The sequence below is a fragment of the Genypterus blacodes genome, unplaced genomic scaffold (assembly GCF_046128005.1).
Source record: "Genypterus blacodes isolate CSIRO-AG114 ecotype Tasmania unplaced genomic scaffold, CSIRO-AGI_Gbla_v1 ptg000055l_1, whole genome shotgun sequence".
Taxonomy (NCBI): Eukaryota; Metazoa; Chordata; class Actinopteri; order Ophidiiformes; family Ophidiidae; genus Genypterus; species Genypterus blacodes.
Window position 1 is genome coordinate 2,161,291 of NW_027466867.1, and position 24,712 is coordinate 2,186,002.

At 49.9% G+C, this 24,712-nt stretch overlaps 3 protein-coding genes across 4 annotated transcripts in view; all 3 read left to right on the top strand.

Moving 5' to 3' along the window:
• The first annotated feature begins 1,987 nt into the window (after window positions 1-1,987).
• LOC143002243 (FERM domain-containing protein 6-like) lies at window positions 1,988-4,914 on the top strand. The gene is made up of 11 exons (XM_076152262.1): window positions 1,988-2,062; window positions 2,194-2,284; window positions 2,525-2,604; window positions 2,698-2,756; window positions 2,896-3,106; window positions 3,257-3,568; window positions 3,641-3,709; window positions 3,787-4,262; window positions 4,364-4,522; window positions 4,623-4,645; window positions 4,726-4,914. Exons 1-8 carry the CDS (start codon window positions 1,988-1,990, stop codon window positions 4,087-4,089), a joined length of 1,200 nt encoding a protein of 399 aa, XP_076008377.1. The 3' UTR covers window positions 4,090-4,262; window positions 4,364-4,522; window positions 4,623-4,645; window positions 4,726-4,914.
• A 259-nt stretch (window positions 4,915-5,173) lies between these two features.
• Window positions 5,174-8,744, top strand: ghdc (GH3 domain containing). Its single transcript, XM_076151437.1, has 11 exons — window positions 5,174-5,385; window positions 5,497-5,787; window positions 5,890-6,086; window positions 6,228-6,422; window positions 6,518-6,637; window positions 6,752-7,049; window positions 7,121-7,310; window positions 7,400-7,471; window positions 7,761-7,894; window positions 7,976-8,064; window positions 8,147-8,744. Exons 1-11 carry the CDS (start codon window positions 5,292-5,294, stop codon window positions 8,366-8,368), a joined length of 1,902 nt encoding a protein of 633 aa, XP_076007552.1. The 5' UTR covers window positions 5,174-5,291; the 3' UTR covers window positions 8,369-8,744.
• A 3,399-nt stretch (window positions 8,745-12,143) lies between these two features.
• Window positions 12,144-24,712, top strand: part of kcnh4b (potassium voltage-gated channel, subfamily H (eag-related), member 4b) — a 28,558-nt gene continuing 15,989 nt past the window's right edge. For both annotated transcript variants that reach the window (XM_076152204.1, XM_076152205.1), the window contains exons 1-4: window positions 12,144-14,206; window positions 21,079-21,312; window positions 22,738-22,869; window positions 23,379-23,506. In XM_076152204.1, the coding sequence (XP_076008319.1) occupies window positions 14,131-14,206; window positions 21,079-21,312; window positions 22,738-22,869; window positions 23,379-23,506 (570 nt within the window). In that variant the 5' untranslated portion in view covers window positions 12,144-14,130. The remainder of the gene's footprint in view (window positions 14,207-21,078; window positions 21,313-22,737; window positions 22,870-23,378; window positions 23,507-24,712) is intronic.

Below are 24,712 nucleotides of genomic sequence, written 5' to 3' on the forward strand. Positions count from 1 at the left end.
TTACGCTTCCCGTCCTAAAAGAGGTTTTAGGAGGAAGAGTAAAGTTCTGATCACCTCTCTCCTCGCCGCCAACTAACACCAGCCATCACATCACGCTTCAGCTCCAAACGCTCCCAATCCCCGCCGCTCACGCCTTTTTCAGGGAACGCACGACGCCGCCGCCGATACGGTCTAACAGCCTTCATAGCCGAAAGAACAACGGAGGGTCAGAATGGCAGAAGCAAACGATACAAATCCACTTTACTCTATTGAATTCAAAACAGGAAGGAAGGTGAAAGGCGAAGCGTCGTGCAGTTAGATGATGATTTCTGAGGGACGACACTGAGAGACGCCTCCCTCCTTTAGAGCTGTTTACATTGTTTTAACACAACCTGCTGCAAAAGGACGTTAAAGACGACTCACCAATCACAGCCGTCCTGCACAGTCGGACTCACTTTGTCGTTTCTTTTCTGTTTAAAATCAAGAATCTGTGTGTGTGTGTGTTTTTTAACAACACTGCCTTTCTTTCATTGTCTTTTAACTCATTTACCAGCGTGGCAGGTAGATCCCGGTGGAAGTGTGTTTGTGTGTGTGTGGACGAGCCGGCGGATGTGTAACGGTGGGGTTGCCGTGGAAATGTGAAGGGCGGAGATGTAAATGTACAGATGTGATGTGAGCAAAGTGACGCGTTGAGTTTGTATTTAAATGAATAGCTGCACGTAAAAACATATACCTCAGTTTATATCATTTCTTAAAAATCCTACTTTTCTTTGTGTGTTCTCTGTAATCTCAATCAAACTGACGTCGGCTAAACTCAAGAAGAATCTAAGTAAAGGAACAATAACGCGACTAATGTACAGTTTGATGTTACCTGGAATGTTCAGTGAAAGTCGATTTTTAAAACGGTATCGAAACAAATTAGTTGTTTTCTCGTAGAGTTTTCAGCTTTTTTTTGTTTCTTCGTAAATGGGATGCGTCGCCTGTTGCCGGGCGGAAAAGGAGGCCCCGCAGCATGTCGGAGGAGATAAGTGTGTGTGTGTGTGTGTTATTTAAATGAGGAGGTGATCAAAGTCGATGTTGAATCATGAATCTGAATGAATCTTGTGTGTGACGTCCAACCTGCTGAGACAGAACAGAACCACTATGTAAGTTTGTACTGTGACGGAGGTACTTCAAGTCAACTGGACTCGCTGACTAGTCTGGGAAGTCTCCAGTCAGTCAGTAAGGGGGCAGAGACCCAGCATGTGTCCCCCTGCGAGTCACGTGACCCTCGAGGTGTGAACGAAGACTCGCAGGGGGACAGATGCCAGTTTTCCGTCCAGTTGGCTCGAAACTGCCGCTGCTGGACATCCAACATGTCCGACGAATGACTGACCTAAGTCGTACTGCATGTTTCCCCCCTCCGGTCGCCTTTTTACAGCGTGAATACTTGACGTGAAAACGAAGGACTCGTCCGCCTGAGAGGAGGAGTCTAAAGTGGGTTCGCCTGTTGAATGTGAATCTGGAAACGGCTGACGTGACATCGTAGTGACGTCATCATTAGATCACGCAGAGTTCCCGCCTCATGTTGGTGATATCATGCCTGTAAATGTGGAACAGGTGCCTTTTTAAAGCACCGCTCTGATTGTGTTTCTCTCTCTCTCTCTCTCTCTCTCTGCTCATCTGTTCTGTTTTGGTGCATGTCAACATTGATTTTGTGTGAACATCCAGAAGATGAAGATGAAGAACACTTAACTGTAACACGTCGTTACTGCAAGAATCACCAGCTACCGAAACATGTCACTTTTCTGTTCTTGCTTTCTCAGAGCAAAGCACAATTGGCATTATTAGATTGTGTTTTTAAATAAATTAACGATAGATTAACAAACTTCTGTTTACGTCTGGATTTATTTGTCAGGGTTTGTAAAGAATGGGAAGTGTTAAGAGAAGCCAGGGCATCAAGGGTGGGAGGGCTCTGGGAGGACGGGGAATAAAATGAGGAGGGAAAGGCGAAGATGAGGCTGTGACGATGAGGACGAAGAAGAAGAAACGAGAAGTCTTCATCCTCCTGCCAAACAAGCAGCACCTGGGCTGTGATGTTGCCGTGAGTGGATTTCAGTCTGTTTTGGTTTTTGGACAACAAATCTTTGAACCTGAATGAGCCACCTGGTTGTCATGGGTTACATGCGTGTGTTTTGTATCTTTTGTTGGTGTGTGTGTGTGTGTGTGTTGTAGGTGACTGCCAGAGGCCAAGATGTGTTCAATGTTGTGTTGGAGCTGCTTGGCGTCGGGGAGCTGCTTGTGTTTGGCCTGGCTGTTCTCAGAGGTGTGTTTGTGTGTGTGTGGGAGGGAGGGAAGCAGGCAGTGTTTTAGTTCATTTAATGAGGAATGTTGAACTGAAGGGAGGTTATTAGTTTGACACCAGCGAGGAAGAAAATCAATTACAGTAACTAAAGAAGGGTAGAAGGACATTCATTTGCAATATCGACCTATTGTAGGACTGTCATCCTGTTTTCCCCTTTGCCCATTCCGTGTGTGTGTGTTTGTGTGTATTTGTCTTGAACAGATAGCGAATACCTCTTTCTTGATTTGAAGCAAAAGCTCAGCAGCTACTTTGGCCGGCAATGGAACAGAAGGTCCATAAAGGTGAGCAGAGGCTTTCACACACAGCCTGTGAGCTACACAAATAATGCATTTATATAAATATCTATCAAATATTTAAATATCTTTTGTTCCTAGGTCCCATTCATCTTATTCCTCAGAGTGCAGTATTATGTAGAGAGCGGGCGACTCATCTTGTAAGCTGGTTTCTCATTAAACATTTACAAACCAGAGTGCAGTGCCGTTAGTGTGAACTAAATTGCATAATTGTTGTATTTTATATTTAATATCTTTATTATTCTTGCTCTGACTGTACACTGAGTTGATTTGTCTCAGGAGCAGCAAAGTACTGCAGCTCTACTACACCGAGCTGAGGCAGAAGGTGCTGCAGTCCCTCAGCCACCACCAGGAGTCGCTGTTCTTCCAGCTGGCGGCGACTGCACTGCAGGCCGAAGTCGGAGACGAGGGTGAGGGGGGTGAGGAAGAGGAGGGTGAGAGGGAAAGACGCAGCCACTACTTTCTCCCCGAAGATTACTTCCCCTCATGGGTAAAAGCGAGTGTGTGTATAAGTGTGTGAAACAGAAAATAAAGCCTAAAAAATTACTCAAACTATCAAAATAAAAGCATCAAATTATAAAGTGTCACTGTTTTTATGTCTATACTCCAACACATTATGTATCTATTCTTGTGTCTCCAGCTGATGGAGCGTCGGGGGCGAGCTTTCCTTCTTCAGCACAGCCCGGCGCTGCACAGCGAGCTGAGGGGTTTGTCCCGTAGACGAGCCATGCTGCAGTTCATCAGAGAGGCCAGCAGGCTGCAGGATGGACCGGTCACCTTCTACAGGATGACAGAGGTGAGGTCAGGGGTCACGCGGGGTAAATGTATAGGAATATGTTGTGATGTGCGTCAACAAGTCTTCTTTTGTCGTCATTTGTACACGCAGGACAAAAAGGAAGTGAAGAGTCTGATTCTTCTTGGTGTTGCATTGAAGGGCGTCCAGATTTATCAGGTTTGACATCAATCACAGTCCTTAAGGAGCTAAAAGGACCTGGAACTAATTACATTTTACATATTTATTAAGGAAATAGAGGGGAAGCAGTGCCTGTTGCATGATTTTTCTTGGACTGATATTGATCGTTTGACTTTCCAGGTAAGGACACACACACATAAACACACACACAGCCCTCACATGCATCCTCCTTTACTCCCCTGCCTCTTCTTCTCCAGGGCCGCAGGTTTGAGATCCAGGCTGCGGCCTCTCGGTGCCTCCCTAAGCTGGTGTATTACGCTCCCTCACGCTTTCACTCCAAACACGTCCTCAGGCACCTGGTGGACAGTCACAGGCTCCACATCAGCACCAGAGACACCGTCCACTACGTCCAGCAGCTGGAGGACATGCACGGTCAGCTTATAGAAGATTGTGCAACCTCAGATTCACAGCAGAAACAAAATCTGGACACTTTCCTACGTCTCTCTCTCTCCTTCTGTGTGTGTGTGTGTGCCTGTGTGTGCAGCCAGTCAGCTCTATAAAGAAGCCTATATCTGTGACGTGGCAGGACTAAGAGAAAGACTACACAACAACAGTCTCACATCCTCTATTTGCGACGGCAGTGTTGGAATGCTGACGACTGCAGGCGGGACTGAGGGGGAGGAGGAGAAGGGGGAGGAAGAGGAAGGCTATGTAACAGGTCAGCTGAAAGAAGGTGTCCAATATCATCCTCTCATCATAGTCACTAACATATTAGATGGACTTCAGGTTTGTTTACAGTGAGTAAATATTGACAATCTGTCTGTTTTGATGCAGCAGAGGTTGAGATGTGCGTAGACGAGCCTGATGAGGTCTTGGTGGACGAGCCGGATGAGGTCTTGGTGGACAGCCCCGCTGAGGTCCCTTGGATGGCTGAGCTTCTCCGCGGTGCGTCTGCAGATAGACCCTCGTGGTTGCCCTCATCTCACTGGGCAGGTGAGCATGAAGGCGTATCTTAAAATGAGCATTAAGTGTGTCAATATGAGTTGTGTGTCACATATTCACCACACACCTTGTCTTCCTCTTTCATGATCAGTCATCACTGTGGAAATGAAACAGGTGAGCATATTGCAGATCTCTCTAACAGACAAGACATCTACTTCAGGGTTGTTTCATGGTTTTTCTTTGTCTTTCTGCAGGTTCTGAGGAGGCGAGCATATGAGGGGGTGTCTGTGGACTAATAGCTAGAAATGAGTCAACAGTTACATGTTCTCCAGCTTCTAATCATATTTACCTAATCACTTCTTTATTTAGAGTGATACAAATTCATGTAATGTAACAGAGTCATGTAACAAAGTATTGTGACATAAATAAATGCGTCCAAACTGCTCTGTTTGTGTGTGTAAACTGATCATACAGTGTAATCAGTGTATCCTAGTTGCTAAGTCCCATATCACAATAAAACATTAATCTCACTCGTATATATTTCAATATTACCTCTTCATCCTATTTTCAGTGTTTGGCTCTTAAATATTTTTATTTTTATTTATGTTTTCATTTTATTTCACTTTTATTTTATTTTTTAAGATGATACATACGTCACCATTTCCTCAGCCAATCAGCGCGAAAGGATGCGCCCAAACACGGAAGTAGCACAAATGACAGCGTAAATAATAAAGCCACATTCTTGTCCCGCCGAAGTATCGTAAAAACAGCATTCTTCATGTACACCGTTTAAACGTTAGTAGCACTCCGCTAAATCATAATGTTCCAGGTGACTTCTTCTCCACTTCACGTCGCGCTATTGCTGAGTTTAGTGGTTTTATTCATCGCTGTCACAGTCGGTGAACAAACTCTGGGTAAGTGGCTCAATAAAGGTGGTATGGTTCGTAAAGTTGTCAAACAGCGCCCCCACGCGGTTTACCACAAGCTGTGCCTTTGTTGTGTAACACACCGGCTCTCTCCTGCAGCCATGCCGCCCGGTGTGCCCGCTGCGCTCGGCGTCGTCTCCGCGGCCGGCCTGGTGCTTCTCTGGAGGGACATACGCTCGAAGCTCAGGGGGGAGAACCGGACTGTGGGCGGCCTGTTGAGTCAGTATGTGGCCGTGAAAGTGATCCGCTGGCTGGGCAGGAGGCAGAGGGGGAGACTGGAGGCCGACACGCTGAATGTGAGGCGGGTTCAGGAGGAGACGCTGCTCATGCGCCTGCACAGACACGCACACACGTGTTATGGAAAACAGTACGACTTCAGCTCAATTAAAGGTGAGACACTTAAGAAAGCAACAAACCATCTGCAGTAAAGTAGGTGTTCCCCTGACTGTGATGACCTTTCATGACCTTTCCTGTTGCACTGAATCCTTTCAGATTCTGAGCTTTTCCGCGTGCGTCACCCCATCACCACTTATGAGCATTACCGAGAGCTGATTGGTCGCATCGCTGCCGGAGAGGAGAAGGTGATCACTCCTGAGAAGCCGCTGATCCTCGCCATGACGTCTGGTACGTCTGGGCCCAGCGCCATGCTACTCAGCACCAAGGAGACCGGCTCAGAGTTCTTCCTACAGGTACTGCTGCTGCTGTTGTCGAACTGAATGAAAGTGAATCACAACTTGATGCATGTGAATAATCTATTGAACATTGTTGTGTGTGTGTGTGTGTGTGTGTGTGTGTGTGTGTGTGTGTGTGTGTGTGTGTGTGTCCTCCAGGGTGTGACTGTGTGTTTGGATGCCATGTGTCAGGCGTTCCCATCCAGCGACAGCCTCCAACGCACCACTAAGTTCTTCTACAAACCCACCTTCCGCCAATCAGAGGCCGGCATTCCCATCGGGCCCAACTCCTCCACGCCAGACTCCTCCCGCTACATGCTCAACCTCTACACCACCCCAGCGCCGGCCTTCCAGGTAGAGAAAGAAGTCGGCGTGCTTATCACCTAATATTCATGAGGAATTGCTTCTTCCTTATTGACTTGTGAGTGTGTGTGCCTCTTTGCCTCCAGGTTCCCAGTGAAGCAGACACTCTGTACCTGCATCTCCTGTTTGCTCTGAAGGATCCCACTGTGGGAACGCTGGAGTCCAACTTTGCCTCCACAGTCTTTTATGCCTTCAGTGCCCTGCAGGTACATGAAGTTTACCAAATCATTGTAATTCACTGGAAGAACCCTTCAAAATTTGGTATATTTTAGAAGACAGGCATCCTGACCCCGTTTCTGTCGGATGTCTTCCTGTTACAGGAGCGATGGCAGGAGCTGGTGGACGACATCGAACACGGCACGGTTAGCGGGTCTCTGGCCCTGGAGCCCGAGCTGAGGGCCGAGCTGGAGGCTCTGATGACGCCCGACGCCAAGAGGGCCGCCGAGCTTCAGGCCTGCTTCCGGGAAGGCTTCAGGGGCATCGCCAAGCGCCTGTGGCCCCACCTCCACATGGTGCTGGCAGTGGACTCGGGCTCCAATCAGATCTATGGGGAAATGCTGAGGGGGAGCTACTGTCAGGACGTTCCCTTCTACTCGCCGTTCTACGCAGCGACTGAGGGTAGGAACCTAGAAACAACAACATCAGAATCCAGAATGCGGCTTCAGTACTCATAATAAACCTCCTGACAGGGCTGATCGGGGTGAACCTGTGGCCTCTGGAGTCGTCCAGGCGCTACCTGCTGTGCCCGCGCTCCATGTTCTGCGAATTCCTTCCCGAGGGCAGCCTGGACGAGGAGCAGCCGCCCACGCTGCTGATGGACCAGGTGACGGAGGGACGCAACTACGAGCTGGTCGTCACAAACGCCTCGGGGCTCTTCAGGTCTCGTCTCATCTCCAAGCCCAGACACATCAAACTTTAAGTCACAACACAAAGCGGATGTAACATCATAATGTAACGCTGTGTTCCAGATATCGCATCGGAGACGTTGTGAAGGTCGTCGGCTTCCACAACCAGTGTCCAATTGTGGAGTTTCAATACAGGTACAGTGACAAACACACCTCTCCTTCACTCTGTCAGTGCGGCGCTGTCCATGCTCTGCTCTTACATTGATTGAAACACACTCTGAGTCAAAACACCACATGTTTTATGGCAGAATCATGCCAGCATAATCCAGATGTCTTGTCATTTTATACCCATTTCCCCCAAATTGTTTTCTTTGGAAACCTCAGCTCTGCACTATAACGTTGGTGCAGGAAAACACAGCTGGGTATCTCAGAGTTTGAGAGCTTTAACATAAACAACATCCATCACTCTCCCGTCTCGCCCCAGGCGCGGTCAGATGTTGAGCGTGCGAGGGGAGAAGGTGTCGGAGGCTTTGTTCCTGGGCGCCCTGAAGAACGCCGTCGCTCAGTGGCCGGGAGCTCAGCTGGTCGACTACGGCTGCGCTGAGAGTGGCATTATGGGTAACGACAGACGGCGGACTCATGGAGCAGTTAATTAAGAAACCAAGAAGATTGTAATTTGTTGGTCCTCTGTTGTTACAGGAGATTCAACCGGAGGCTGGGATCCTCATTACCAGGTGTTCTTAGAGCTGAAAGGAGTGCGAAAGCTCACAGAAGAGCAGAGATACAAGGTAAACAAAACCTGGCAACCCGCTCGGTCAAAGAAACATTCCTGTGTTCTCACCTCGCTCTGTCCTCCTCCTCCTCCTCCAGTTGGACGCTTGTCTCCAGCAGGACTCGGCCGTCTACAAGTCCTTCCGCATCAAAGGGAGCATCGGGCGGATGAGGGTGCAGCTGGTGGCCGAGGGCGCCTTCAAGGAGCTCCGCCTCCACATGATGGCCTTCTCCAACACGTCGCCCAACACCTTCAAAATGCACCGGGTGCTGCGCAGGAGGGAGTACGCCGACTTCCTGCTGGGGAAAACCGTTTCCTGAAAGGCATTCTGGGATGTGAGGCGATGCTGGTGGACTCTGGTGAGCTCTGACTGAACATAACAGGAAGGACTCTTTTTCATGTCTTGGTAACTTCTTACAATTCATAAAACTATTGACTTTTGATTAAAAACCTGCCTTGTTTTAGTTTCTTGATCTTAATCTGGAACGTCTCCTAGGCGACGTTGCACTGGAATCCCACTTAATCCATTTATTCATTTTTGAAGATCCCCACTTCCTGCCACGACTTTCAAACCATTGCCTCATCCCTTTTTATCCAAATCCATTTCCATCCATTATTCCTCCCTGTCTAAGTTTGCGGTACAAAAGGAACAACTCGTCTCTCACTTTGATGACGCGACGTGCAATACTGCATCTATACTGACCGGAAATGCTGAAAACACACACACTCGCCATTCAGTGACATCATCCCTTGGTCCTGTGTGTGTGTGTGTGTGTGTTGAGACGCTCAGATGAATTCTCCTCGTCTCATCCGTCGTCTTTCTCCGTTTCTCCCTTCGTGTTGTTGTCACACGATACCAGAACCACAGAACCAGGACTTTGACCTTCCACCACTAGAGGGAGCTAGTTGTTTATTTACATCCATAGCTGTCACTCCTGCAGGTGTCCTCAGCTGGCCAGGCAAGTGCTTCCCTCCTCACTCGCCTCCTTTCAACTATGACCATAGCACAGACCGGTTGAATACATCCACAGATTAATTGAATGTACTAGTTATTATTACAGTTATTATGTTTTATGTTCTGTTATTGACCCTCCAGACTGAAGCCCTCCACAGTTCCGCCCCTCTTTCAGACTCTGGCGTGTGTTGTTGTTGTGGCCACGCCCCCTCGTCTCCCGCTCGGTCTCTCCCCTCCGCCAAAAAGTGGGCTAATATTTTTAGCAGCGGCCCAATTCGGCGGAGATTTGGACTCTGCCCCGGGCGTCGCCGCGGTGTGTGTGTGTGTGTGTGTGTGTCTGTGTGATTAGATCAAAACAGGGGAGAGAATGGAAAGGAGGGGCACTTACATCACTCAAACAGCTCTCTCTACCTTTCGCACGGCGGTGATGCTTCACTGTAAAGGCTTAAAACGTTGTCACCTGAAAGGGAGTGGGCTCCGATCCCTCCTTCCTCTCCTTCCCCTCCTGCTTCTACCTCCACGCGACAGAAACAAGAGGGTGATTGGTGATTTAGTGATTTATGAGGATAGACAGCCGCCCTGCCCGAGTGCCAAAGAGTTGCTTTCTATGTATTCAACCGCCTCTGAATCCTACAAATCCCACAAAGAAGAGACGTACGAGCTATAAACAAACCATCAATTGCAGCTCTAACAGTAAAATCTAATTTGTTTCGTCTAAACGTGATGAGTCACTCCAATGAGCCCGGGAAGGCTTTTGTGATGGAATTCAAAATGAGGTCGTTTCTGTCTCAGGATTCTGACAGGATGACAGTTTGGAGACGGTTTCCATGCAACAGAGACAATATACGAGTTTCCTTTGTGCCGGTTCCTTCCGTGAATGATCTCACTCGGATTTTCAATTTGTGGCCCCGGAATTGTACATTTCAGTCAAACTTTGTTGCCAGGTTGTGAGGAAGGATGGAAGATTCTCTGCTTTTGTGTGTGTGCAGTTTATTCACAGAGCACTTTTACAGGAATCCACTTTAACTACTTTAAATTATTCAGCAGCGTTTGTCGTTTCTCTCTCTCTGGATGCATTTTAATGAGGTGGCGTCTGTGTCTGCCTGCGACGCTCACGTGCCTTTAGGATTTACTCCCACACACACACACACACACACACACACACGCGAGTCCAAACCCGCCCCAGCAGCTCAGCACATCTGCTCCAGTTACAAGTTAATTCAGTGTCAACAGTGGAGATTTGAGAATGGCGGCCCTGATTTCTGAATGGCGTTGCTGTAAGGGAAGTGTGTGTGTGTGTGTGTGTGTGTGTGTGTGTGTGTGTGTGTGTGTGTGTGTGTGTGTGTGTGTGTGTGTGTGTGTGTGTGTGTGTGTGTGTGTGTGTGTGTGTGTGTGTGTGTGTGTGTGTGTGTGTGTGTGTGTGTGTGTGTGTGTGTGTGTGTGTGTGTGTGTGTGTGTGTGTGTGTGTGTGTGTGTGTGAGTGTGAGAGAGAGAGAGAGAGAGATCGGAGCTTATCTGTCTTATACCGTAAATGGGGATTAGACGGAGTTCTTCCAAACGCTCCGACTCCTGACTGAACCTTCCGGCACGTTCCAAAAGTTGAAGTCAAGTTTAACTCCCGGGCGGAGACTTTGCAGATCTGTCATTTTTGGGGATTGACTCCATCTGTGTTAGCGGCGGCGGTGCCAACGCAGCGGTGACCTGTGGGGAACACAGTTGGCAGAGTTTTGCCCGGCGGCCGTCTGTCTGCACGTCACTTTGCCGTATTAGACTGGAAAGTGGATAGTGAGCATGTTTAATGGATTAACCTCTTTATTAGTGACAAGCAGAGATGGATGAGCTACAAGGCAGAGGGACAATGAGAGGCCATTAAAAATAAATAGCGGTGACGGGCTGCCAGGGCTCAGAGGGAGGAGAACAATACACTCCTCCAGTCTGCTGCTGCTGCTGCTGCTGGCCCGGCCCGTTACTTTCCCTCTTCCTCCAAACGCTCTTCCTGCTCGGCTGAGTCGTGCCTCTTTATAAGATCGCCATCGTCCCGTCAGTTTATGGCTCTCCGGCACCAGAGTGTCTTCCTCTGAGCTCTACTGGTTCGTCTTCAGTTGTCTTTCTAGAAGAAGACCTCACTTGATGCTCCAAGAATTGGGCTCCAAACGAAGTTACTGACATTTAAGTCTAAAAACGTTACTTATGGAACCACAGAACCAGCAGACGCCATGGCTTCTTCTTCTTCTTCTTCTGTGGCCATAACGTAGCGCTAGGGGACAACACGGCACTGAGGAGAAGCTCTAAGTTTATACGTTTCTAGTGTTGCGGATGCTGAGAGTACTGAGAAAGACGTACGATGTTCCGTTATGGAACTTGGATCGTAAACGTCTGATCTCCGTGTCGCAGGGAGAATGTAAATCCCATTTTACGAGGAGTAACCGTGATTTTTGCATCTATTTGGCAATCCACTTCAGCGGTTGAAGGTTGCCAGGTCCATTCAAAGACGCATCAGCCTGATAAAGTGAAGTATTATCGCTTCTAATGTCAGGAAGTCTCAGACGATCATTATATTTTGTAGAAATAGCAAAGGTTTCACTTTCACCTCTTCAAACCTCTCCTCTCCTCTGTCGGAGCCTCCAGTCCAAACACACCAAACTGTCTTTTTTTACACCGATGCTTCCAAACCTTCTGGCACAGGCAAACACCCACACAGCTGCTGAATCTGCTCCACGCCTCGAACACTGCAGACGCCCACACCGCAACCCGCACACGTTACTCTCCTTTATTCCATTCCCCACTCTGTTTTTCTTTCTTTCTTTCTTTTTAAATGTATGCAAAACATCAACGTTGTTATAATAGTTTCCAGTTTGTCCGTTCTGTGGAGAATAGAAAACGATGCGGTCCAGATGAATCATCTCTCCCTCGTCTTCTCCACACGTGGTCGAGCAAACCGGGATCGCGGCGCGGAACCTGAACGCCACACACTCGTCCCCTCCTTTGTCTCCTCATTCTAAGACACTTTAGGACGCTTCTCCTTACCTCCTCACCTGGCCAGCGTGTGTGTGTTGGCCTGTTGGTTCATTTAAATCTAAGGAATCTAACACAACACCCCTCCATCTTGTAAACATGTTCAATTTAAACAGATTCAGATTAGGAGGAATAACAGGAATGACTCCCATATCTCTCCCATAATCCCTGTGATAATGTCCTTACTGTAGGATCTTTGGGTGTTTATCTTCAGCCTGAGGGTTCTTGGTTCCACCCCCCCCCCCCTCCCGTTGCATTGTTGTTTCACGCTGCACATTAATCAATGTCAAAAAAGAAGGGGGGGGGGGAGGAAAAATCTGCAATTCGGCAAATCTAGGTTCTCGTTCACAGATTTGTCTCAGAATCCTGGAGAAACGACCTCTGAACTCTGAAACCTGCCGCTCTCGCCTGCTGCTGAATTGTTCTCTGAGGCACGCAACACGAGGCAGAATCGTCTAATTCCTTATTTAGGTTGGGAGTGTTTAGACATAACACTTTAAAGACGCAGATAAGCTCAGAGAAGAAGATCTAATTACATCAACACTGGACAACAACTGTATTCCTGTAAGTATCCCCCTCCCCCCCCCCTGTGTATTTAGCTGGGGTCAAAGATGCGACGTTACTTTGCTTGTGTTTAACATCAAGTCTTCATTGAAAACATCTCCGGGCTGATCCGCTTAATCCGCTCTTATCGGCTTTGATCCCCGGAGCCCTAATTCCCGGAGACCGGCTCCATCCAGAGGGGCCTGGCGGGTGAGCGGGCGAGAGAAAAGAGAGAGGGAGAGGGAGAGAGAGAGAGCGCCTGCGAGTGTGAGGCAAGTTTGAAGAGGCGACGCGCGTTCCACCTAAGCTCCGGTCGCCTCTCGGCCCCAGAATCACGGCAGGCAGATGAGAGAGAGAGTGAGAGAGACTGAGAGACTGAGAGGAAGAGTGGTGAGATTTATTGCGCTGTGCTTTGGGGATCATTAAATCAAAGTCCGTGTTACAAAACTGCACAATTGCACACGGGCAGAGTGAACACAATAGGGTGTTTGGGCTGATTCGCAGGTGATCCATCTTTTCTTGATTTGCAGACACGCACACAAAGCCTCGTGCTGATAGTGGCACTGTGGAGCTTAATGGTGCTGTCAGCTGCTCCAAAAGCATCCCCCTCTCTCTCTCTCTCCCTCTCTCTCGCTCTCTCTCTCTCCCTCCCTCTCTCTCTCTCTCTCCCTCCCTCTCTCTCTCTCTCCCTCCCTCTCTCTCCCTCCCTCTCTCTCTCTCGCGCGTGCTCTAACTCACTCCTCCCTTTCTCCATCCTCCACCTCACCCCTCTCGCTCTCCCTCCCGTCCTCTACCCACCCAGTTGAAAACAGGTTTCTATAGAGAATGCCGCGATCTCATTGGCTGAGACATCACACAGGGCTGGATGGGAGCGGAAAGAGAGGGAGGGAGAGAGAGAGAGAGAGAGTAGAGGGGAGAGGAGGGGATGGTGAGAAAGCTCAAGAAGATGTAACTACTCTGCCACAGCATCCTGACTGAGCTGAGCGGAGGAAGAGGTTCAGAGACACGCGGCGTCCTCTTTGTCTTCCTCTTCCTGTTGTTGTGAAAGACAGAAGACTTGAAAGGGGAAACTTCCTGGGCGATATTGGAATGAGAGGAGCAGGGAAGCAACAGCTGGACTGAGCGGGAAGAAGATCCGTGGATCTGGGCATCACCTGGATTCCCCCCCTCTCTCTCTCTCTCTCTCTCTCTCTCTCTCTCTCTCTCTCTCTCTCTCTCTCTCTCTCTCTCTCTCTCTCTCTCTCCCTCTCTCTGTGTGTGTGTGTCTGCAGATGGAGCAGCTGTGCTCCAGTCCCACCTTTTAATTCTCACACCCTCAAATCTCGTCTGCACCTTCAGATCGCGCGCTCTTCATCTTCCTGTTGTCTTTGGGGGGGGGGGGAGGCGTCGCATGGAGGAAAGGGGGAGCGGCCGCGTTTAGATGTTGGTCCCCCTGCTCGCCACCGGACCGCTGCCCGCCGTAAAGTCCCCCTTACACACACACACTCAGAGCCTCTGGGAGCCTCTCGGTGAGCATCTGGGATGGTGTGACCTCCAGCCAGCTGTTTGCAGTCCCACATCTGGGTCAAGATGCCGGTGATGAAGGGCCTGCTGGCCCCCCAGAACACCTTCCTGGACACCATCGCTACACGCTTCGATGGCACCCGTAAGTCTACACACTCTACATCTCACACATTGTGCTTAAATGACACTCATTCAAAGTGAAAGGAGTTGTGTGTGTGTGCTTAGATCGGACATTTAGCCTCAGATTGATGCTGTTTTTGTTTTATAATCGAAAGAAACTCGTCAGTGCCCCGTGTCTTTAGGGCTGTTGCCACCTGAAGAAAACAAAGGTGTGTCTGTGTGTGTGTGTTTTTGTGAGTGAGCCTCTCCCAGAATGCAAATGAGTCTGACCTGTGTTTGTGTCCGTCTGTGGGTGTGTGTGAATGTGTGTGTGTGTGTGTGTGTGTGTGTGTGTGTGTGTGCAGCATATCACCTGTCTGAACAGGGAGCGGACAAAGCTGCTGTGTCTGTGCTCAGGTCACTCTCAGGTCCTCTCCTCTGTTCAACTCGGACGTGGGGGGGGAAGTTTCCCTCTCTCTCTCTCTCTCTCTCTCTCTTTCTCTCTCCCCTCTGGGATGAGACTTAACAAAGAGACAGGACAGGAAAGTAGACCTTCAGTTCAGGACCCGTGTTGTCCTCTCCCTCCCCACCTGTCACACACTGAGCCTGTCCTCAGCCTGTGTGCAGCCATTAGACAGCGCTGCCATTTCTGCTTGGCTTGTGTCTCTTGTTTTCTACCCTGCTCCTCCTCCGGGGACGTTGTGGCTCGTTGTAAACAACTACCATGGGACGTCTGTGTGTTTACTCGCCCGCCCCCCTCCCCTCCCCCCCCTCTGCCTGTCATGCAGGAGCGGCCGCGTTCACACCGACACCCACAGTCTGCAGGAAGTAAACATTAAGAAGGTGATATAGCTGCGTCGCCGGTGTGTGTGTGTGGCTGTGTGTGTGTGTAATGATGTAATTGGCTCAGGGCTCTTTGAGGATTTCTGGCAAGCTTCATTGTGCGGCGACTGATTAGTGTTTTCATATCCAGCTAAATTACAAAAGAAGCGGCTGATGTGATGAGAAGAGGCGCGCACACACACACACACACACACACACACACACACACACACACACACACACACACACACACACACACACACACACACGGCAAGGGTCACGGCCTCTGTGTTGTCTACTGCCAAAGTGTCCTTGAGCAAAACACAGGGCTGCCTGCCAACACTCTGAGTTCCTGCCCTCTGACCTCGGCGTGGAAAGGGAAATTGCCGTCGGAGCTGAAAAGTTGGGTAATACCAATAATCATCATCATCATCATCAGGAGACGAGTCGCACGTTCATCTCACTGTGACATCGCCGTGACGACGCCTCAGAACCCAGAGAAGCGTCCAGAGCGATGTGCACTAAAGTGTCGCCGGTCGTCTTACTGCAGATGTGGTGACATAACTCCCACATGACTCCTTGTTGAATGAAGGAAGCCGTTCTGGATGCAACATCGCCACTTTGCGACAGATTTAAAGCACAGTTTCAACATGAGCCAAACAAACGCGTCCCTTACATCGTCTAACCTGACTTTAACCATAAACAATATGAGTTTGATTGATATGTAAAGGCGTGTTGACAGAAGTTCCAGGCAGCAGCCCGGTTCAGAGGCACCATAAGGCGCCCGGCGGCTCCTGATGGGGTGGCACGGTGCCCACGGCTCGAAATAGCCTCCTTCTCGTTGCCAGGGCGACGGGGTCCCGCCACTTGCCACGGATGGTCTGAGAAAATGGTCTGAGAGAAAAGATGGCCGGCCGTAAAAAGAAAACCCTTGAACTTGCATCCAATCAGGGGGTTTAGTGTGCAGCTGCTCGCCTGTTTGGAGGCAAATCCATGAAGAAGAGGAAGAAATGTTTTTGCAGCTGAAGGTGCGAGTGCAAGCGCCTGGGAAACTTTACTAAGAGCTTGAATATTTATCTGAAAAACGCTCTTCAAAGCTGAAATACCTCCAGGTGCAAATTACCATGCGAGCATCTGTGTGAACGTGTGAATCCAAATCAGGCTGTGTGTGTGTGTGTGTGTGTGTGTGTGTGTGTGTGTGTGTGTGTGTGTGTGTGTGTGTGTGTGTGTGTGTGTGTGTGTGTGTGTGTGTGTGTGTGTGTGTGTGTGTGTGTGTGTGTGTGTGTGTGTGTGTGTGTGTGAGATAGATACACGTCTTGAGTTCAATAGATTAAGCCCCAATCATTCCAGAAGCTGGTAATTACAGTTTTCTGCCATGTTCTATGTTTATATAAGGCATAATAAAGCTCTAATCCAGAGCTAATGACATCATACGCTCATTTGACTCCTTTGTGGGGGAAACACACACACTTTTCTCTCCCCAGCTTAGATTTCATAACGAGGCGGAAATGTGCACACACTGCAGAAGCTCCAGCCCGTCGTGGCTTTGGAGCTGAAGAATCAAAACGCAGAACCGTCATCCCGCCACGCTCCAAACAGGAAACTGGCTCTTATAAGATGACATCATCACTAACTTTACAGATTGGACAGTTAATCGCCCAAACATCCTTTTTCAAACATCAATGGAGCCGGGATGCGACTGTAAACACTGTGGAAGTCAGAAATGGACTCAGTGTTGTTTCTTCTTTTGTGTGTGTGTGTGTGTGTGTGTGTGTGTGTTGATCTGAATGCTTTGTGGACTCCTGATGTGCAGTGTGTGTCCATGTGTGTGTGTCTGCTAAGTAAAGTGTCAGCACGGGGGTGAAGTCGCCCCAAAGCAATGTCAGCGCTCCTGCTGCCCAGAGGAATTGTGTAATTGCGTGCATCTGTGTGTGTGTGACTGACCTCAGGCGTTTTGTGGCTGTGTGTGTGTGTGTGTGTGTGTGTGTCACAGCTTCTGCTCTAACACTGTGTTTTGTAGGCATGTTGATGCGTGTTTATGTAACAAATCGATCTCCGCAGCAGATTTGTCTGGAGGTCAGAGGTCGGGCCGCAGCAGCTTAGCGGAGCGTTTGACGTTTTGCTCTGAGGCACTTCAGCAGGAGTTTGTCGGTGGCGTTGAAACGGAGATTTGCTTAGTTGCGACTCTGCCGTGTTGCGCCTGTCACGTTCAAGAGCTGTCCCGCCTGCATGCGTGCGGGGGGGCCGTACATGTATGTCACATGTCAGCATGCGTGTGCGTCCCCCCCTTCTCCCCCTCCCCTCTTCGCCCGACCTCCCCGGCGGCGTTCTCACACTGACAGCGGCTCCTTTGCCCTGTGGGGGCAGCATAACCGCGGGGCAGCTGCAGGGCGAGATAAGGACCGGGTTTATTTTCCCCCCTTAAACACTTTTCCGCTGAAAGGAGACCAAGGAACCAAAGGAGGGACCGGTGAGGGACTGTCAGCCCGGACCTCGCGGAGCTCATTGTTAGCCGGCTGATGAGCGTCTCTAAATAGGCTGCGGCGCCGGGGCCAGAGAGGCAGCACAGCAGCTCACACACACCTAAATGCCATGTGGAGAAGTGAAAGTGTCGTGTTGCTTCCTCCTCTGCTGCTTCTTTAAGCTGATTGGGGTAAAAATGTCACCTGGTGGGGCTGAGAGGCTTCACTCAGGGAAGAAGCAGGGAAGCCACAACAGCAAATACTTCATTATGAGCAAACGGGCTGCGACGTAAAGCTCCATTAAAACAGGAGGAGGAGGAGGAGGAGGAGGCGAAGAAGAAGAAGCTCGGCCCAGTCTGGACCCTCACCTGGGACTCATTTGCCTCTAAAACCTACAGGGGGCAATTAAACGTATTCAGACGGCGTATCCAATCGTCCATTTGCCGATCGATCCTCATTCCAAATCCCGTAGCGTAGAGTAGCGGCTGATATCGCGAGAGCAGGATCTTCCTCTCGTCGCTGCGATGAGGGAGGAGCTTTGAGTTAGAAGCGGCTGCTGCTTCTGCCATCTAATCAGGAACGTTACCTATTTTGCCGGAGGGATCGTGACATCTGGCCCCACGGAAGCAGGAAGAGCTGGAGTAACGCGGCAAAGCGGCGCAGAGAGAACGATTCACAACAGATGGATGGATCACTGTAATCTACAATAAGTGATAGATGATTTCCACTCGGCTCATCCATGATGTGCGCTCTAACAAAGACCCCTCCGATGAGTAATTACACGCTGCCGGGTGGTAATTAGCCGCTGAGGCGATGGCTGAGGGTCTCGTAGGCCACATGGACACAAGACGGCGCTGCGTCACGTCACCATGTCAGATTACAGCCGCCGCTCGTCAGCACAGATGTGTAATTACGGAAGCTGCAGCCACTCCGAGCTACATCCCTGAGAGGATTAGGAAGAACGGAGGCATTGTGACAATCTCACAGGCACGCAACACACACTGTTTACCCAATAGGAGAGCGTGTGTGTGTGTGTCGTGAGCGCCGTCTCCTCTTCTGGATGAATGGGCCTCCAAACCCAACGCAGCCGCAGAATCATGAATCACTCTGGCGTCTAATCCGCCTCGCCAAAGCTGCGAGCGCAGCGTTAAAGTTAGTTTGGAGTTTTTCTTTGGCGCCTTTATGACGTCCTTACAAAGTGACTTATGACTCCGCCAGCTCTCGACCTACTTGAAGGCCCGAATTAGGGATGCTGAGTAGAGCTGATGCGTCTATTCTTAGGTAAACAAACGCCAAGACGAACGCGGCCGCTCGCCAACACTCGCTGGCTCACCGAGTTTGACGTCGGGTGTCGGGGAATTTATAGAATGCGAAAAAAGAGGGCATCTACTCTTAGGCTTATGGCTGTGTGTGTGTGTGTGTGTTTGTGTGTGTGTGTGTGTGTGTGTGTGTGTGTGTGTGTGTGTGTGTGTGTGTGTGTGTGTGTGTGTGTTAATGTTAAAATTAGAGCTTAAAAACCAGGATCTGCCAAGAAAGGTATTTTGAGTCCAGCCTGCACTGCCTGCTGTTGTGTGGCGAAGGATATAGCCGATGTCTGTCTCTCCCTGTAGTTCCACGGCCACATCATACACACACAGCTTTGCGCGCACACACACCAGCCCTCCATCCCCCCGCGCAGGCTCGCTCTCCGTCGAGGGCGGGCCAATTATAATGCGAGATTGCGGATGGCGAGCCAGCAGCTGCTTATTGCCGCCGCTACCTTCTAAGAGTCGCTCCCTGAGGAATGGGTAGACTTCACACCAGCCTGTCTGTCTGTCTGTCTGTCTGTTCGTTAAGACGTGATTGACAGCTGAGCTCAGGATTCCCGTTGTGGTAATTGTTGCCGTTTTAGGGGGAGTTTCCCTTTAACCCCGTCAGTAGGAGGCGCTGCAGAGGCGCTGTATTTTCCACAGAGAACTGAATTTCTGGACTCGTCGTATTTCAGCAAACTCTACAAAGAAAGTTGCATTCCGTGGCTTGAAGTTCACTTTTTATAGGTTCAACATAGGACAGAATAAATGGAGCAGAATGTAAGAATAGAAACGCTGGAATATACATTGTTATTTAATCAGTCAATTAATGCAGAATAAAGAGAGGCAGGTTTGCTTCTCGGTCGAGGCGCCGCCGGCTCGGTCATGCGTGGGAAGGCGGCAGAGGGATCTGGCCTGGAGGAGGGCGGGTGGGGGGGCGGAGGAAGAGGAGGAGGGGGGAGAGAGGGGGGTCCGCCCACACGTTGTTCTCACCCGGCGAAGCCCGACTCCCGCGGGTGAAACGAGTGGAGGTCACGGAGAAAGAAGCACGGCGGCGTTTTAATGAAGAAACGGAGATGGTGGCTGACAGAAGTGGAAGAAGCCCACTGGTGCCCCTCAAGTCGCACGCTGCGGCTTACTCTCTGTCTTCAAACGTGTGATGTAATGTAACGTAACCTTGGGAGGCTTTTAAATGCCAAGCGGCTTCCTTTAGCTTATTAAATCTTACATTAAAATTCTGACTGGCTCGACGACATCATCCAACATCCAACGTCCAAAGGCAAGAGGAGGTTTTTAAAAAACCTCTGCAAATGTATTCAGAATTGATCAAGCACAGCGGACACGTAAATCCTGCAAACCCCCCCGAGTGTTTGGAATGAGATCCAACACCCCCCCCCCCCCCCCCCCCCCTTCCTTTTACACACTCACACACACATATGCACACCGAGGTGAGGAGATTGATGCTGAGGGTGTGTGTGTGTGAACGTCCTGCGGCCACAACAAACAAAACTCAAAGTGGGAGGAAGAGCAACAACAGAAACACAGATTGTTACTGATCCAACACAACCGCACAAGAAGAAGAAGAAGAAGAAGAAGAAACAAACACACACGCCGTCTCTTTAATGTTCTCCAATATGGGATTCTGAAGTTGCGTGGCCTACCTGTCGCTTCCCGCCGTTATGTCTCCAGACAGATGTGCGCTGAGGCCCGGAAACGTGAGGAGACGTCAATATTCCGCTCAAAAGAGGAATTATATTGGATTTTCAAATTGGTTTCCACGGCGGCGAGGGAGGTGAGATATGAAGGTGTTTTCACATGCAGGCTCAGGTGTCACTCAGGGAGCAGGGGGGTGTGTGTGTGTGTGTGAGGTAATTGAACGCAAGGGGGCCGACTCCTTTCATTTATTTCTTATACTTAATGAATTTCACACAATGGATCCACTCCCACTCCCCCAAAACTCTTCTTCTTTCACACGCGGTGCAATGACGGCGTCGGCCATTAACACATTCCCTTAAACGCAGATCGCCGGCAGCCTCAGACTCCCTCCAGACCGCCGCGGCCGGAGGGGAAATCAAGTTACTGGCCATCGCACCAAAGTCTGCTTCATGTTTAATCAATGAGGCTTTGAATTTTTTCGACTTTGAACGATGGAAGTAAAGTGACAAAGCTTTGACTTCAAAGAGCGACGGAGGCTTTGATTCCTAAAGAACAAACGAGGTCACCGTGGCTGCTCCTTCGTCAAGGACATAGCGAATGAAAATCAGGCTCATTCCCCTCCCGTGATGCCGCATCGCCTGCTGCTAACCCCTCCTTCCTCTCTTCTTCTTCTCTCGCCCTCACAGATAGTAACTTCCTGCTGGGTAACGCCCAGGGTCACCGCGGTTACCCCATCGTCTACTGCTCGGACGGCTTCTGCGACCTGACGGGCTTCGCTCGCACAGAGGTGATGCAGAAGAACTGCAGCTGCCGCTTCCTGTACGGCGCCGACACCAGCGAGCACGTGGCCTACCAGATGGAGAAGGCCCTGGAGAGCCGCGAGGAATACCAGGCCGAGGTCCACTTCTACAAGAAGAACGGTGGGTGGGGGAGAGAGGGAGGAAGGGAAGGAGGGAGGGAAGGAGGGAGGGAGGGAGGACATAGAGGACATATGGCTCCTAATGTACAGAAGTTAGGATTTGGATAATGTTTGTTTTGCTTTAATGAAACCGTTCTGTCGTGATGTTTCTCCCTAAATCGTTCCGAGCATCTTGAGCAGCACATTTGTTTTAATGACCCGGAATGTTTTGCTGGAGATGTGAATTTCCGATACCAATTAAGAAGCGGGAAAAGGACCAAAGCGTCTCTTCCTTCGCTGTAAATGAGGAGGAAGAGACGACGCAGGTGCAGCCTCACGTTAAACTGCAGGGAGTCGCATGTCGTGTGTTGGATTTGCATGTATGCGTGTCGTGGTTTAACAGATGGTCTTAGCCGCCAGATTCCTGATTAACAACGCCGCCCGCTCCAAATGAAGATCGGCATCTGGCGGCCATGAATTCATCCCGGCAATTTGCTTGACCGTGACTGTGAGAGGTCCTACAGGGAGTAAACCTGTGTGCCAGAGTAACCAGCGCCAACGCTGCCTAATACACATTTACATTTAAATGGAGAGAGAGAGAGTGTGTGTGTGTGTGTGTGTTCAGTGTGTGTGGCGTCTCAGATTTAGAAGCTAACGCAGTCTTTAAAGTATCAAAATACGACATCGTCTGCGGAAAGAGATGACACGTCGCGCAATTAACACGCCGTTCTTCTTCACGTCCTCAAGGAAAGCTGGTGAAACGGTAACACAGTATCAGATCACATGACAGTTCCAATCATTTCCTTTGAATGAGATGGATCAGGAGATTACAGAGATAACGATGATGTAATCCAGCAATACATTCACGACAGTGTGTGAGACTAAAGGAACACGTACATTCACACACACACACACACGCACACACACGCACACACACGCACACACGCACACACACACACACACACACACACACACACACACACACACACACAGTCACACAGTTTGCCTTTGTTAGTGCCTGATGTGTACAAGGACACACAGATAGTTTGCTCCATCTTTTCTTGACACCCACAGTGATAGAAGTGATAAAACGCACCGTCTACAGTTTCTCTCCCTTATTCTTCCTCACACACACACACACACACACACACACACACACACACACACACACACACACACACACACACACACACACACACACGCTTGCATGGGAGCTGTGTAACATCTGTTTGGTGGCAGAGCTCAGTTTCTGCAGAGTTGCTAATGAGCAGGCCGGGTTATGGCGAGGTCTTGGATGTATTGCGCTCTTTGCCTGTCTGACTGCCTCTAACGTCTCCACCCCCGGGTCCCCCCTGTCTCCCCCCCCCCCCCCCCCCCCCAACATTATCCCCTACATGCTGTGGTTAGGAGAGGAAGTAAGGAACCAAATGTCTGCTTTGTGTTGCAGGGACGGCCTTCTGGTGCCTGCTGGACATCGTGCCCATCAAGAACGAGAAGGGCGAGATGGTCCTCTTCCTCTTCTCCTTCAAAGACATCACCGACACCTACGGAAAGAGCCACCACAGTGGCAGGAAAGAAGGTAGCCTGCAGACACAAACACAAAGCCGTGATTGGCTGGGCTCGGGTTTTGATTTACGGCCTGGTCGCCTCCCGGCCCCCCGGCCCTCGTCTTCCCCCGCGCACTCGTGTTCATCACTGCCACATTCTATCCGGGCAATTTGCAGCGGCTCCTCGGCGTTCGCTCGCTGAATTCAGAAGATGTTTTCCAATAGGGAGTTTTGATTCGGGCGAGCCGTGTGTCTTCAAGTGGAACTCGGACACACACGGCTGGAAACACCGTCCCGCCGGGAATTGGCTGTCATTTCACCGCACCGCAATTCAATGAAAGTGGAGCAGGAGAGCGTAACACTGATGGCTGTGCCTCTCTCACCCGTGTGTAACTCTGAAACACATTAACTACACAAACATCACCGCACACAATCCAGTTGGGTCACCTCAACTCTGAATTTCTTGTTTACTTTCTTATTCCATGTTTTTCTTCACAAACTGATTCGATTTGTGTGTGTGTCTGTGTGTGTCGACCTGCAGAGGATAAGAGGCGCAGGAGGAAGAGCAGCACTCACTTCAGCGAGGCCAGGAAGCGTGGTCGCACCATGCTGTACCAGCTGACCAGCCAGTTCTCCAGGGGCGGCAAAGGAGAGGTCAACCTGAGCAACGTGAGTACCTGTGTCACTCTCATTCAACACATCCAACGGTACCATCGACAAAGAGAGAGAGACAGGAAGTCCAACGGGTGTGAGGTCATCTCCCGGATGGTTGTCGTGTGTTTTGTAACATTGGATTCGTGCCCCTGCTGCTTTTTCTTGCACAGAATGTATTATTTTGTAGTATTTCTGCCTTTACATGGACAAATATCCAGGTCAGTGTTGCAGCAGCGGTTGCTAGGAGACCCAGGGTGGTCACTAGGCGGGGTGAGGTCACAGCCAGCCAGGTGTCATCAGCCTTTAATGAGGCTGGGTCCAGCGGTCTGGACACGGTGCAGGGTCCTCCAGCATGTGAGCCATGATGTCATCAGGTTCTTACCCCGGATGACCTTTGGGTCCAAAACGAGGTGTGTGTGTGTGTGTTTGCAGTCGGTACATGCAGGGAGGGAAGAGTGTGGTTCTCTCAAGCTCAGGTGCGTCTATCTGCCCGTGGAATTATCCGCCCTTATCTTTCAAGAGTGTGTGTGTGTGTGTGTGTGTGTGAGAGTCTCTGAAGTATCTTAAGAGGTTATTTGTTTTGGACCTTAGTTTAGGTCAGATTGCCACTATGACCGAACAAAGGCTTTGCATAATGAAGTCGTGCGTGTGTGTGAGCTCTCCAGTAATAAAACCAGAACAGCTTGTCCCGGCGTCGGCACATATAAACTCAATCCCCAGCGTGGCTGTGTAACCAGCCGGGCCTATTGTCACACTGTCCACTCCCTCTGTGCTGTTTCCACCTAAAGCTGTTCAGGGGTGAATTAAAAATACTTCATGTGGGCAGAATTTGCATTTTCACAAAAGAGAAAGCAAATGGGTGTTGTGTGTTTTTTGGACAGATTTGGATGCCTCACGACATTTCATCGGCATGCTGCTTTTACCTCCTGTCCGCACACACACACACACACACACACACACACACACACACACACACACACACACACACACACACACACACACACACACACACACGCGCACACGTCCAGTGCTGATTGAGCGGTTGGTTCGCTTTTTCATTTAAAACATTCTGTATCTGTTTTCCAAGCTGCCATTGCCAATTCCAGATATGTTTGAGGCTCTGAATCGTTGGTGAATCACAATCTGATCCTCTGAGACGACAGGCAGGTGTGACAGACAGCAGGTCGCTTTCAAATCGCTTATTTTGGAATATAAGTGGAG